Raw genomic sequence first — 16,107 nt, 5'->3', positions numbered from 1 at the left:
AATCATGTTTACAATCTTACTTAATTTTTGTAAAATCTCTCAATTTGTATCAAATTAAATATGGTGTCAGCCTGACTAAAGTCCAAATTTCTCACTTCAGTGGAAATGTAATCCTGCTGGTCGTCATTAAACAGTTTGTTGTGTGAAAATCCAGACTTGCAATGCATATCATGAATATTATTCATAATTACATTATTCAACATATTATGAATAAGTAATCACAGCTTACTTATCTCCTTGGAGATGAGACTGCTTCAGAGAGCTGAAAGGGCTGAATATGTTTCTGTTTAGTAGAGTATTAAGTAGACTGTGTAATAAATGCTTTTATGTCTTTAAAGTGTGTTTGGAAGGCATTATATTTTATGAGTGTGTGACAGCAGAAACACAATTTAGTGATCAAATTATTATAAAGTTGAAATGCATAATAAAACACAAGTTTATCTAGCTATCCACCTGAGGACGACATAATTTACTTGAAGTACGGCTATTCCTTATCATATAATGTCCAAGTGAGTAGTTAACCCACCTGGATTGAGTCAGTGAGTTGAACTTGAGGACTAAATCAGTCTGATTCATTACTGATTAATTTGTGAGCAGTTCAGTTTTGTGAGCAGAAAAAAAGACAAGAATCTCTCATTCAAATCTGGTTCATTTTTAAAGGGATAGTGAAAATATATATAATGAAAGTATAATGAAAATTCTGTCATTAATTACTCACACTCATGTCGTTCCAAAGACACAAAAAGATAGTTTTGATGAAATCCAAAAGCTCTCTGACCCTGCATAGACAGTAATCGAATTACCATATTCAAGGCCCAGAAAGGTAGTAAGGACAATTTTATAATAATGTGACATCAATGGTTCAACCTTAATTTTATGAAGCTACGAGAATACTTTTTGTGCACAAGGAAAACAAAAATAACGGCTTTATTCAACAATTTCTTCTCTTCCGTTCAGAAATTGTTGAATAAAGTTATTACTTTGGTTTCTTTGTGCACAAAAAAGCTTTATAACATTGCGGTGGAACCACTGATGTCACATGGACTATTTTAATGATGTCCTTACTACCTTTCTGGGCCTTGATTGTGTCAATTGTGTTGCTGTCTATGCAGGGTCAGAACGCTCTTGGAGTTAATCAAAAATATCTTAATTTGTGTTCTGAAGATGGACGAAGGTCTCACGGGTCTGGAACAACCTAAAAGTGAGTAATTAATGACAGAATTTTCATTTTTGGGTGAACTATCCCTTTAAGACTTTATAATAACAACAATAATAATAATGCAAAACCAGAAAAGAAAAAAGAAAGGAAAAAGTTAATTTCTTCACGGCAAATGTCTTCAGAACCAGTTGATTTGACTTTAGAACATAGCTGAACTCAGTTTCCACTAGAAAGCCTGTCCTTATTCAAGACCAGTCAAGCAGAGAGTTTTAAGATATTTGACGATTCACAAACAAGCAGAGACCAAAAAAAAAAAAAACACAGTAGAGAAAAAATGCTGACAGCAAGATATTTTTATCATAATTTGTTACGAAACCATTTGTCTTGCTTGTCATAATTTAAACAGCAACCATTAGTCAAGAATCTCAAAAAGATGCTAAATCTTTTGACATAATCTGAATCAACTACAAACATTATACTTAGCAATAAAGTATGAGAGGCTGCATTCTGCATTGTGTCAGTCAAGGCTAAAGATTACTGTCCGCTACACGCTACAGCAAACTGAACCAATCCATTAACAGCTTCACCTTATAAGTTAACACAAGCTAATTAAATCCACCACTGGTTCTGCACAGATATTATAATCAGAGGTTCTTTAAACAGCACTGTGTGTGCCATATTTGGCCCATATGTTCCAATGGGTTATTTATTTTCCCAGATTGGTTTGCGGTGATGTCATTCATAGTGCCCACAGCTCAATGGTCCCCAGTGTGTGCCAGTAGAAACAGGTTGTATTGTTGGCTGAATAGTCCAATACATGAGTGTGTGTTTAAGTACCCATGAACAGCATGACATCATCTGGCATATGTTTCAGTGCAGAACACAAGCAGCGATGTTGGGGCTGCTATTCTAATCTCAGATACCCACAGATTTTTTTTTAGAAGATAAATTACAATATCTTGATAGTTTTAAGGTTTCCCTCCAGGCAAAACAGTGCCAAGAGCACCATTATGTCCAAATCAGCAGGCCTTTTTTTTTTTTTTTTAGCCTGGATGCGGGAAGCCTTTGAAGCTTTCAGATCTGTTTATCAAAAGAAAATGTTACTTTCATAAAGAAAGAAATAGACAACAATGGAGAGCGAGTGTAATATGCCAACCTTCCCTTTCTAATTATTACAGATGCATAAATCATATTGATGCCAGGTGTTCATTATTTTTCTTCCTTGCTAACATAATATTACCATGGTTTCTGCTTCACTGTTTGGATCAACAGCTATTTGAGGAGGCAAAGCACCCCGCTATGTGTCATTACAGGCAGCTGTGTGCTGTTTACAATCTCAAAAGGCCTCAACAGGACTGTCAAACCCACAAGAAAAATGGTCATATTTGTGGCATGTTTATATCTAGACATCCCTTCTGAATCTCACGACCACTGCAAAGCACTTTGGATGTAAAAGAAAACACCAAAGAAGCTGTTTTGATGATTAGGCCATTTCTTGATTTATAGTTTTTTCCCCCCAGCTGTCTGTCTGCCTGACATTGACATTGCAGGTTATATTACAGCGGTGATTGAGTGTAACGTAAGCAGTAATACATTATGAATCTCACTGGCCTGGAAGCAATAAGGGGGCCTCAAAAGTAAAAGGTGCCAACCTCCATTCAAACCCCCTCAAGATGACAAGGACAAAACCTGGCAGGTTCACTTTAACACAATCGAAACAAACCAAAGAAGTCATTGGTATTGTTCAGCTAGAGAGCACAATTGTCACTGGCTTAAGAAACCTATACGTGCAATTTTTTTGAGGGTTTTGTGTAGCAAGATGTGGACTCAAACAAGCTAATATTAACCTAATATTACTTCTATATAACTTCAAATCTAGGTGTGACAAATGGAGAAGGTTAAAGGGACAGTTCACCCAAAAATTGTTCCAAAGAACCCAAAAGAAGATATTTTGAAGAATGTTTCAACTATTTTCTCCATGCAATGAATGGGGTCCAAAAGAACACACTGAACCAATTTCTTTTAGTCCATATTGGACTCCACTGATTTTCATTATATAGACAAAACCCCATTTTTTTAAGATATCTTCTTTTGTGTTCCACAGACGAGTCATACAGGTTTGGAACAGAATGAGGTTCAAGCAAATGAGTACAATATTTCATTTTTGGTGAACTATCCCTTTATGATATCACTGAATTCAATCATATGGTGGTCACATGGTGCAAAACTTACAGTATCTCATAGAAAGACAGAGACCAGAGTTTTTTAATGCGATGGGAGAAAAAAAATTACTTAATAATATTAAACATTTCTATTAATCCGAGGCTTGAAGAAACTAATAAATTATCAAATTATGGTTAGTGAATAAGTACAATCCTTCATCCAAGACTTCAAGACTTTGCTATAGTATGTTATTCATATAGAAACAGATGGTCCTATTTTCCTTTACCCTCGGTCACAACAATCCTGAATTCAAAAGGCATTTAATAATAAATACAATGGAAAAGACTAATGTTTGGTTTTTGTTATCCAGCAAGTGATAATCTTGTGTTTTATGGAAAACAAGAGCATTAGCCAAATATGATCTTCTACAGGGATAACCTATAAAAAACAGTTTATAACTGTTCATAAAAACATTGCAATCTGTATGATGTCAAATAACCTTATGGGTTTTACAGAAGGGATCGGTGATAATTGTGTATTGTAAAAAACAAGTGCTTTTAATATGTGATATGATGCTTTTGTTTTAGGTTCAACAAAACTGAGTTCAAAGAAATCTGCATGCATCCAACTCAAACAAATTAATCTGGTTGGAAAAAAGACACCAAACAAAAGAACGAAATTCATCAAATCTGTCAAAAGATCCAAAGCAACTCAAATACAGTAAAAGCAGCTTTGACCAACACAAAAGAAGATACACTTTTTAAAGATACTCAGCACCAAGCAAGCGTGTTTGTCATCGCAGCAGTTTGTGCAGTGTGAAAAGCCATTAAAAGTTTGTTAACATACACTTTTCACATGATGTCATCTGTCAGAATCATTGGCGATCATATTTTCATCACATTTCCCAGTGTGTTTTGATTTCGCTAAAACAACAGAACCCGCATGAGCACGACTGGTTTTATTGCGATGGCATAACAGCTATAAATTTTGAAATAACCTGGCGTCGACCTCACAAAGACAAGTGCCGGTTATAAAGCTACAGTTCCTGGAGAAGCGTTGTGTGTGTGTGCATGACATAACTATTCGGTCTGAACCTGTGCAGCTTAAATGGGCTTTTCATGGCACTCTGTAGGATACCAACTCTCAGTGATTACATTCACTCTTCAGCTGGATTTAATAAACCTGTTCATCTGTCAGTCTGGCCGTAAAATCTGAGCTCATAAAGCCGAGTCTACCTTTCTGTAGGTTTGCTAAGATCACAGAAGGTTGATTAAAACAACTGAAAAGAAAAATGAACTAAAACTAATAAAGTCTCTTAATGAGCCCAAGGAGTGTGCGTCGCCGTTCTGGGATTTACAAGATGGATGAAACATGAGCAGACAAACATTTGGTACCTAACACGGTCCTTGTGGTTTGTTAAGATTGTTTAGAGCCAAAATTTTCTCATGAGTCTCTTACAAGCTTTATACACTTTTGGAGAAAGTATAAAGGAACTTTTTGTAGTTTTAATGATAGAGATCAACTGAAATCGCTTGTTTATGACCGCTATTATTTAATCAGTTTAACAAACACTTTTTAAAATGATTTAGATTTGCTTTCTGCCACACTAAAAAGTGAAAGATCATTATACTACAAACAACAAATATTTACACATTATGAATATTTAATGATTTGTATTTTTTCTTGACAATAATAATAATAAATATTAATGTGATATGTATTTGTGTAATTATATTTATACAGAGTTGTTTTGCAATCTAAATTGTCAAAAATGTATTTTCTGGTCAATACCAATTAGCCTTTTTTCAGCCAACAACTGATATTAAAATAACGTGTGCATGGCTGATTTGTAATCTAATGATCACAAATTCATTTTCTGTTCAATATCAATAAGCCGATAATTGTTTTGCTTCAGACGATTACAATTACAATTAAATGTTGAAATTCATTTATTTAAAAATAAAAATATATACTACAATAAAAAAAGTATGCTATTTTGTCTAAAAACAATCAATTAAAGTGAAAAACAATCATTTTAAATGCTACAATAAGGGCAATGAGCATGCATAAATTTGTATGCAGTATTGTTTGACATATATACAACATAAAATTGATATATCCCGAATCCCTTAATGGCAACAATATAAAAATCTGGGCAAGGCAAGGCCAAAAAAAACTAAAATTCTAGTTGCTAGTATTGTACTAGAGAAAGCAAAAATCTGATTATTTTACAATGTTTGCTAATAAAGCTCTGGGGGACATTGCAAGTTTGCCAGTTTTGACTAAACATGCTCCCATTGAACAAATCAAGCATAAACACAATTTAATTGCATAAGTCAAAGAACATCAGGTTTAACATAAGCATAATTTTTCAAATCCGTCTGCATAATGCACATGCAAAGGAAACTTTTGCCAATTTTAAAGAATTCAGAAATGAATTCAGGCCAATATACATTTGTTTGTGGAGATGATGGCATCCTCTACCTTCTCCCAAGATTGCTGGAACAAATTGCTCGCACATCTGCCACAAAAACATGTGTTTTGACAAAACAGCAAGAATGGGTGAGCTGCTTCACGCAGCAATCATTGTCCAGTGTTTAACGTGTGTGTGTTCACACCCCTGGTTCAGCCCTCATGTTTGGAAAAACAGCAGTTGTGTGATTTAAACAGGCAGGGTGTCAAAACTGTTCAATACTGAAGTACCTGCACCTGCTCCTATATACAGTAAACTTGAAACAACAGCGGCTCCCAGAGGGAAACACTGAACATCAAACATATTGATTAAACATGTACAAAAATTTACTTTCAACATCAAGACAATAAGTTAACATTTCCTATGTATGAGAGAAAGTTCATATTTCCATCACTTATTTTAATTTATCTATCTTAGATTAAAAATGTTATACAAAAGTTTTTACAAAATATTTAAACATGCAAGTTGGCAACAATAACAGCCAGTCAGGCACCTTGTAACGCGCTATTCTCATGAAGTGTAAACAAACAAATATCATACTCTATTGGGTACAATAATTAATTCGATTTTGACGTCTTACCTGTCAGCAGCATCCCGGAGCCGCTCTCCTCATCTGGTGCTTCAGTTGGACCGCTCTCCAGGATGGTGGCTTTTACCAGAGAAAATAAAACAGCTGTCCACACTACAGGCGCCACCATCATGTCTCCCTAATTTATAAAGCCGCAAGACTGTGATATTTCATCGCATTTTAATAGCTTAGAAGTTAATGAGAATGGTCTGAGGACGTTAAAAATGGAGTTGCGCCTGTCTGCCGTCGAAGTTTGGCCGCTTTACCTCCGCGCCACAGCGTCACTGTGCTCACCTTGCGAACACCGCGCGCTTGCTGCCACTGCCAGACACCTTCATCAGTACAGTATTTGCTCGAGGGGCTCCGCCCTCACCATAGCCACAGGCCAATGAGAAGCAGCATCTCAAGACCCATTAACATCTCTGTGCATGAGAATAGCTGGATCCTAATTGTGATCCTGGAACACAAAACTATTTTTTGAAATTGAGATTTATACATCAATTACGTGAAAGCTGAATAAATAAGCTTTCAATTGATGCATGCTTTGGTAGGATAGGACAATATTTGGCCGAGATACAACTATTTTAAAGTCTGGAATCTGAGGGTGCAAAAAATAAAAATACTGTGAAAATTTAAAGTTGTCCAAATGAAGCTTTTAGCAATGCATATTACTAATCAAAAATTAAGTTTTGATATATTTACAAATATATCTTCATGGAACGTGATTTTATACTTAATATCCTAATGATTTTTGGCATAAAGAAAAACTGATCATTTTGATCCACACAATGGTATAGCTGGCTATTGCAAATATACCGTGCTACTTGTGACTGGTTTTGTGGTCCAGGGTCACAATTATGAAATAATCAAATGAAAAATTTAACATTTTAAAAATAGTAATACGTCACTAGATAATATATAAATGAACATATATTGTCATATATATTACATATGACAATATGTTATACTTAAACTGTGTGTGTTACAGTGTTTTAGTGCAAACATTTTCAACTTGTGCTTCAGCTTAAATATTAATAGTTTAAATTTATGAATTATGAAATTACTTGTGATATTCTTCATTTAGACTATATGACACTTTAGATAAAAAAAATATCTGCTAAATGAAATGTACAGGGAAATGAAATAAGTAAAAACTAAAATTTTATGAATATTTTTTACATTTAATAATAATTTAATAATTCATATTAACAACTTAAAATATATTCATTTAATAAATTTTTTACATTTTATTTTACTGATGATACACTGGGTAACTTTCTGAGCAATGTTGCTGTCAGCGGGCATCCAGGTGAGACACAGGCCCCATGACCGATCTAAAATATCCAGATAGAAATTTGTTACCCATTCTCAATTGGAAAGTGCCCAAAAAAAGTTGCCAGGCAAAATTGCTCAAAAAGTTGCCCCATGTATCATCAGCCTTCTCTTTTTTTTTTTTTTTTGACATTTGCATTTCATAGGTTCAGCTTTTCTCAAAATTTTCTTTTTATTACCAAATTAAAACCGAAAAGAAAAGATTAAATTAAGGCAATTTTTTTTCCAAAGTTTTATTTCCATATATCTCTCAATTCAGTGATGCTTTTTCATACAAAATGTAAATGGTAGAAATGATAAGACTGATAAGAGTCAATGAGCAGAAATATATGGCATTATAGATCGATCATCAGATCACAGGAGTGAGGCAGTCGTCTCTGTGCATCGCTCCACTGTTTTCAACAACTCTTTTACAACAAACTGAGAAGTGAAGGGTCTTCTAATTTTCTCCCAGAAATCCAGGGCTAAGTGTATGAAAGATTGTTTCTAAAAAAAAAAAAATCAAGAGCCAATTAACTCCTCATAGAAAAACATGGATGAAGGTATACAATTTCCTACATGCACATACTTATGTCATCATAACATGCAAACATGACATCATTCAAAGAGATTAGCCACAGGTCAGTTGGACAAAGTATACAGCACATAGACACAAACTAGTGCTGTAATAAATTTGGCACCTGGCATATATATATATATATATATATATATATATATATATATATATATATATATATATATATATATATATATATATATATATATATATATATATATATATGTATGTATATTTTTTTCTGTTTTTATTTACTTTTTTTTTAAAGAGGAAAGCTGATATCTAAATAAAGGGAAGTCAAAGATCTATTAGGTTCACAACACTCCCAAAACGGAAATGGTGGCCAAAGGTACTGTAGTTCACTAGGACATCACATACCGTAAAAAAATTAAGAAATCAAATGTCTTTACATTAACCTTTCTTTTAGAGACACAACATCAATCCCCCACCTAGTGCAACCAGTACAAATACCACTATACTAATTGTTATACTTTCAGGGGGCACGTCAGTATCAAGCACAATCAGCAATGCATCTGCATTAAAATCTGGCATTTTTGGGTGAGCTACACATCCTGTATATATAAAGATCTCTGTGAAGCGGTGAATTGGTCCCATTGGTGCTAAAGCTCGATTGTGTTGAGTGCAGGTATAAAGTTACAGGATGAGGAGCAGTCCTAAAGTGTCATTTTGTTGCATAGCCCTACAGTACTTCAACAGTCAACATTTCCCTGCATTTAGATATAATAAAGCACAACAGTCAGGTTCCACAGGTAAAAATTCCATTCATTTTCTCCATAGCCACTGTTGAGTTTCTTAAGCAAAAAATCCTGGTAAAGAACTACCACTCATAATCCTGTAAAGAGATTTGCCAATAATGAAAATTGCGCAAGATATGTTTCATTTATTTATTTTTTCAGTAGCTTTTATACTATAAATCAGAAAGTTGTATTTTTGTATACCGTTTTGCTTGAAATTCCCACGAAGACAATGAATATTAAAACACATCCAGAACCACGACCGCTGAAAACGCAGGCAGCCACTGTTGTGCTTTATTGCAGGTTCACCCTAAAGATACCACCATGTAATAAACTCTTCAAATAGAAGAGACACAGTCGAAGTCGACAAACTGAAGACATGGGCAGGATCAGAGTAAAATCCATATTCTGAATAAATTAACCTTTGTTAACTCTCGTTAAAAACATTACAATATCTCACTAAGTAAGAAAAAACAACACATTCTCTATTTCATACAGATTGCACTGAATCTTTTTGTGTGGTGAATAATAGATACAATAGAAAGTCGACAAAGCGCTTCAATCTGTCTCACCATCTTCCTCAATTACTGAAAGAGAAAGATATGAGCTCATAATATGTCCTCTGGAAACAACACTGACATCAAGAGCATCCAACAAATACAACCTTTCAGTCTTCTAGAACTCAACTGCATTAGCTTTTTAATATATATCCTCTATTTTCCCCTGAATCGTTTCAATAACACACTCGGAAAAGACCGATATCATCAACATCTAAACTTTACAACACTACAGTCTTTGTTTTGTGCAATCTCTCTCCTCAAACACATGCTCAAGTACATCTAAGAAAAAAATATCAGTGACATTTAACCTACAGCGTACAGAAATGCTTCGTAATGCATCACGCACCAATGTGGCAATAAAATCTCAAAGTTTAGGCACTTGGTATCTTACCTCTCGAAAGTAAGAGATGGATTAGACCTTACGTAATGTCCAGCTACACTCGGATCATTTACAAAATGGAACACTGTGAAAAGATATTCAATCTACTGCAGTCTGATAGAAAAGTGAGTTAAATTTGGCCTTTTTTCAGTAGGTGGGAGCAGACCGTCTTTTCCACTCACGCTAGAAAAAGAAGTAGAATTACAGCAGCGCAGAACTTAAGGTTGTGTGTCCACCAAAGAGTTTTTAGCCAACGAAAATGCCAGCAACAATATTAATGTTGTAATCTGGGGGTGTCAGATGATGCTTATTCAATCATTGTACAAGTAGAATGTGATGGTTGGTTGGTATTGTATTTGTTGCACCCATCCTCTAATGCAAATGGACGGTTAAGGTAAAAATTAACAGTGACGAGTGCTACATATTACCCAAAGATGAACACTGTTCAACTCTCAACAACCAGAAACACTCAGCTTGGAACAGATGTTTGCCGCCACTTCACACTAAAACGTGGTGCTCCCACTGCAAGCAATTGAAATTATATGCTGGATTCAGAAAAAACTAAACATTTTGGTGGACACACTGCCAAAATCCCTAGTAATAACTTTTCAGTCATTGTGTCCTGTGCAAAGAGTCTAAAAAACCTCTTAAATCTCAACAGCTAAATGTCTCACTTTTTCTGCACAACTGTTTCCACCATAGCTTGTGTTTTTGGACGTCTTCCTCTCTGAGGTCTGAGGTCTTGATCACAGGCACAGCTAATGTGACCATCTCCCTGTATGTGACCCTTGTGGAATCAGCCCTAATGAAATTAAAAGAGGTGGGGAGCGCCAATTGAGGCTAAATTATTCAGTTTGAAACCTTTCAAGACCTCCAAGCGCTTTCCATCTTGCCACAACTTTCGTAAACAGTAGCAAGGATGCCTGTTACTTTCTAAACAAGAGAAGAACACCTATATAAAACCATATAGGCTCAAGTTGATGGTAAACAGTTGTAATAGTGTAAACTTGCAGACGTAACTCTTGTTACCCTCCAAAAATTGGCTCCTCCTCCTAGGGCAAAGATGATAGAACTCATGCTAGACAGAATCATGCTAACACCAGTCATCTCTCTCAGTCTCCTGGTAGCTTCCAGATGCTCTACCGCTTGACCCAGGTGCCGCGTTCACTCCGAGGGAGTAGTGATACCCATTGGGGACTCCGCTCTGGCTGCGCGAGAGCAGCGTGGAAGTAGGGGGCACAACTGATGATGTGTGGGCAATGGAGGCTGCAGTCCTGGGGGAGCGGCCCGTACCGTACGTGCTCAAGGCATCGTGGAAGTCGTCCGATTCAGACAAGTGTGAGTCTCGCTGGAGGGGACCTAAGTTGGGGTCAGAGCCGATGCGAGTGACAGGCACGAGAGATTGGCGGTGGGTGCTACCGCTGAGTAGGGCATCGTGCTCTGACAGGCCACGACTAAGGCGAGTGGGGCAGGGCCCTGTAGACTGGTCAGTGTTGAGCTGGACCGGAGAGGAGTTGGCAGTCTTGTAGGCAACAGCAGGCCGAGGGGTAAGGGGCGTCTGAGGGAGCTGTCTACGCCCACGGCAGGGTGTGCTGGTGCCTGAGGTATGAACGACTGAAGTTCCTTTAGCTGTGTTAACTCCCTGAAACACAATGCAGAGAAGAGAAAGAGTAAGTCATTGCCACACAGCAATGTGTGGAGACTAGAGCGACCGAGGGAAACCACCTGACCTGTTTAAGCCTGTTTGGGTCATGGGGTTCTCCTGGCGATGTGGATCTGCTGGGCCCAGCGGACATGCTGTGGCCTTGTTCATGGCTACCGTAGCGGTCACAAGAGTAGTATCGCTGCTTCCTTTCCACTGCTGAGGATGAATGGTGCTTCCTCTCGTGGGAACGGCCACGGTCTCGCTCCCGTGCTCGTTCCCTAGGCAGTGACTCAGTGTTTGGATCTGCTGTTGTATATAAAAATACATCACATTTATTAATCAGCCATGTCCTATTCACAGCTGAAAATGCTAAAATATGATGTTCTGTGGCTGTTTTAAAACATTTCTTGTTTGTTTGAGTGTTGCGACCAGCCCAACATAGCAACAGTGGTGTGAGAAAGTTAAAGTGGGACTAACAGTGAAACAGATGGGTGGGATCTGTTTGCCCAACAAATGGAAGACGGAGAGAGGTACTTCAAAATCAATCATTATTTTTGAGGTTGTTTTGTGATTCAAGTGGTTCAAAAATTACAATACTTTAAATAAAAAATTATTTAATATATCTATTAAATGACATATACAAACAACTGTTCAAAAGTTAAATTTTTAAAAAATATCTATTTTTAATGTTTTTGGAGGAAAAAGTATTTTATGCTCACCAAGGTTGCATATATTACACAATAAAACTGTAATATTGTAAAATATTATTACAATTCAATCTAATTTAATTTAATTGATTCCTGTCATGACAAAGCAGAATTTTGGGGTTGTTTGTTTACTCAAAAATGTGTAATTTCAAATATTCTCCCGCTATAAATGGATGTATACATACACCAGGGCCTTTTAACTGGTCTGTAAACATCAGAAACTGCTGCCCAACACCAACCCGAAACCACTATGAACTCAAAACACCAAAGGGTACTTATATATCACCACAAAAGAGCTGGTGACTTGTGTGTGTGCATGTGTGAGCCTTATTGGTTAGTGCTGTTGTGATCTTTGACTACAGAGAAACAAAAACACGTAGAGGAAGATGTATGTGGGTGTCTGTATGTGTTTGAAATCTGAGTACAGTCAGCTTTCAGTGGACTGATGTATTGCTCTGTTTCAGCTCAGTCAAAGCTGACTGATCTATTAACAGCAGAGCCAGATTCCGGCTGAGAAACATGTTTGTGTTCCAGTGTTTCTAAGAACAGAATGAGAGGAGCAGGAATCTTGTAATAAAGATATAACAGGTGGTTCATTTTGTCATCCTGAGAGCGCTCTCCTCATGAGCAACCACAAGCTCCTTTTTCCGACTGCTGACTTTCTCAGTCATGCCACAAACGGGCCAAGAACAAAAATAAAAAAATCAATCCATTCAAAAGCACTTTTTCTAGCAATGGTCTGTAAGCCCTGCTCTCAGTCAAAGAGAGAGGTTGACAAAGTAAATCCTACACCAAAGCGCTTAGGAGAGCAATAAAGAGTCTTTTCCTTGATAACCTGATCACTGTAATCCTTAAAAGAATTTACATCACTGTGCTAAGCAAAGGAAGCTGGGATTTTCAACTAGTACTCAATTTTTCTTCATAATCTTTAAAGATTGTATAGAACTGTACATGGCAAATGCCACATTTTACACAAAATGAATAATATAATATAATAATATGATATAACATAATATAGTGAACGTGACGTGACATACGGCCAAGTATGGTGATGACCCATACTCGGAATTTGTGCTCTGCATTTATCCCATCCAAAGTGCAAATACACACCGTGAACACAGTCGTGGTATTGAGGGTGGAGAGAGCGCTGAACATTCACTTCCCCCAACCTACAATCCCTGCTGAACCTGAGACTCGAACTCGCAACCTTTGGACTATGAGTCCGACTCTCTAACCATTAGGCCACGACTTCCCGTATAAATATATATATACGGGAAGTCGTGGCCTAGTGGATCCCATGAAAAATGGGTGGGTTCAAACAAAAGGTGCTATCTTAAGTTGTGTATCAGATCCAGATGAAAATACCTGTAAATAAAAGCTGAACTGTTAATCTCTCATCTCATATTCGTCTTTTGGTGTCAAACCCAAATGTTTTCAGTCTACAGCAAAAATAAATGAATTGGCCTTACTGTTCCAATACTTTTGGAGGGCACTGTATATACATAAATATATTTATATATATATAAATATATAAATTATATTTATATATCATATAATATAATATAAAATTGCATAGCAACAACCCATTTTTCTTTATAATCCTTTAAGATTGTACAGAACTATACTGTACATGTCAAATGTCTCATCAAACTTATAGTAATATAATATAATATAATATAAAACTGCATAGCAACACGATATAACGATATAAAAAGAGGCTGCTAGGTGATGACATAAAAGTATTTTAATCTGTTGTATTATTTAATTTTGTACAACAGTTCTTTCTGGTCCTTGAATCTGATTGGATGAGTGGAGTGCAATATTCTATTGATAACAGAGCTCCAACCGTTTCTCCATTTGTATGACTCTGCTTGCCATATTTCTCACAGCGAGTGTCATGGCGGATGCCGAAATCCACTATAATTTTATAAATAATAATTTTGTGTCACGGAATGTAGTTTTCAGAGTTTTTTTTTCCAGAGAATGTACTTATTTAGACTTCAAATATGTGGTTTGTTTATAAAGATAACGTCTTTTTGAAAATTTGCTTTGACGTTCTCCGAGATGTGAGCTCCAGGGCGTCAGCGCTCATGAACCCACCGAGAGCATCAGCTCATTAAAATTTGCCGCTGGCTCTGATATCTTTATAGGTAAACATGAGATATAATTTGTTTTGGATAAATCTAACGGGCAGTCTTTGGTCTCATAAATCTATTATTTGTTCCAGAGCAAATAGTTTTGAGTGAGGGCAAAATCTGATTTTTATAGTAAATATGAAATTGAACTGAAGAATGAATGAATGCTGTATCAGATGCAGGTAATCAAACTCGCTCAGTCCATCTCTTTATCATAACACTCTACATCAGGGTTCCTCAAATCTTACCCTGGAGGTCAAATCTGCTGCATGGTTTACCTCCAACCCTGATCAAACTCACCTACCTGCGATTTTCTAATGATCTTGAAGATTCTGATTAGCATGCTCAGGTGTGTTTGATTAGGGTTAGAGCTAAACTCTGCAGGAATGGTCCAGATTTGAGGATCCCTGCTCTACATAATACAGTGAGTTTTTAATACAGTAATACAATAAGCTTTCAATGAAGCACCTCAACATTCCTTCGATACTAGTTTTCTAAAGATGCCCCCCCCCCCAATAACTATAGTTTTTATTGAAGACCATACAGTTCTTAAAACTCCAAATCACAGCTTCTGTTAAAAATATAGTAAATATATATTATAGTTAACGTTCTGCTAATATTCTATAGGGGCCTTTAAACATTGTGTTGAAACAGGTAAAGGGGGCCTTCAACTAAGAGGAGAGAGAGATCCACTGTTCTAAGTGGTTGTGTGCTAGCCCAAATCAAACAGGTCCACTAGATGACATTTTTGTGCTCCATAACATTCATTATTTTCCTTCACATGGATGTGATGAAAAGCATAAAAGAATGAATGAGAGAGGAAAATCAAGCCCACCTGCAGGCGGTGACTGCTCCTCGCTGATGGCTCGATCCAGCGATTTGTGCTTCTTGTCTCTGCGCCGCTGGCAGCGGTGATGATAATGGTGATGATGATGATGAGCTCTCTCCCTCTCTCTGTCCTGTAAGAGGGTCTGGCCCGGGGACATCATGGGCCTCTCCAGGTCATAATCGCTCAGACTGACCTCTCGCACCCCTCTCTGAGGAGTCAACGAGGACGTAGACCGCCGCATGGGACTCACGTCTGCGATAGGCTGTGTGGTGGAAATAAAGCGAGTTAACATGTGAAAGACAAAGAATGGGGATGAAGGAGAGCACATGTCTAGCACAGTCTCAGAGCACTTGACCTGTCACAACAGACGCACAACACCAGCTGAGCATGAAAACACACTTCCACTGAAGAGCGACGTTCAGCCCGCTCCTGCGGACACACGCACGCACCGGAGAACAGTGGAACACCGTCACGCTCGATGCAAACACTCTGCTGTTTGAATGCTGTCATCGAATCGTCTCTTACACACAGACTGGACGGCTGGAATAGTTGCTGCATGAACTATCCACAGCCAAGCAGCGGTCACTGATCTATAAAGAGTCACTGGTGCTTTTCTTGCTTAATTGTTGCTGTAAATCTCTAGGTAATCTACAGTATGTAAACATGTGTATTCACAGTATCAAAAAGATATTCATTAAATGTTAAATTGTCACTTTAGACCAGATTCTTTAGAGAATCCGTGACCACTCCTTGGTGATGACTGGAATTTTTACCTTTGTAAGTCTTCTACAAAGACTCATTAGTGCTGCCCAGTGGCATAAGCATTAAGAACCTCTAAGAAGCAGT

At 37.1% G+C, this 16,107-nt stretch overlaps 2 protein-coding genes across 2 annotated transcripts in view; both read right to left on the bottom strand.

Moving 5' to 3' along the window:
- Positions 1–6,493, bottom strand: part of LOC306855503 (uncharacterized protein) — a gene marked incomplete at its 5' end in the record, with an annotated part of 71,833 nt that extends 65,340 nt beyond the window's left edge. The window contains one exon of the mRNA XM_079394260.1: positions 6,376–6,493. Within this exon, the coding sequence (XP_079250386.1) occupies positions 6,376–6,493 (118 nt within the window). The remainder of the gene's footprint in view (positions 1–6,375) is intronic.
- A 4,545-nt stretch (positions 6,494–11,038) lies between these two features.
- LOC306855888 (putative voltage-dependent N-type calcium channel subunit alpha-1B) overlaps positions 11,039–16,107 on the bottom strand; it is a gene marked incomplete at both ends in the record, with an annotated part of 154,338 nt that continues 149,269 nt past the window's right edge. The window contains 3 exons of the mRNA XM_079394825.1: positions 11,039–11,587; positions 11,676–11,893; positions 15,268–15,523. Coding sequence (XP_079250951.1) covers positions 11,039–11,587; positions 11,676–11,893; positions 15,268–15,523 — 1,023 coding nt within the window. The remainder of the gene's footprint in view (positions 11,588–11,675; positions 11,894–15,267; positions 15,524–16,107) is intronic.

The sequence above is a fragment of the Barbus barbus genome (assembly GCF_936440315.1).
Source record: "Barbus barbus genome assembly, chromosome: 36".
NCBI classification, from domain to species: Eukaryota; Metazoa; Chordata; class Actinopteri; order Cypriniformes; family Cyprinidae; genus Barbus; species Barbus barbus.
This window is presented reverse-complemented; position numbering and strand designations above follow the sequence as displayed.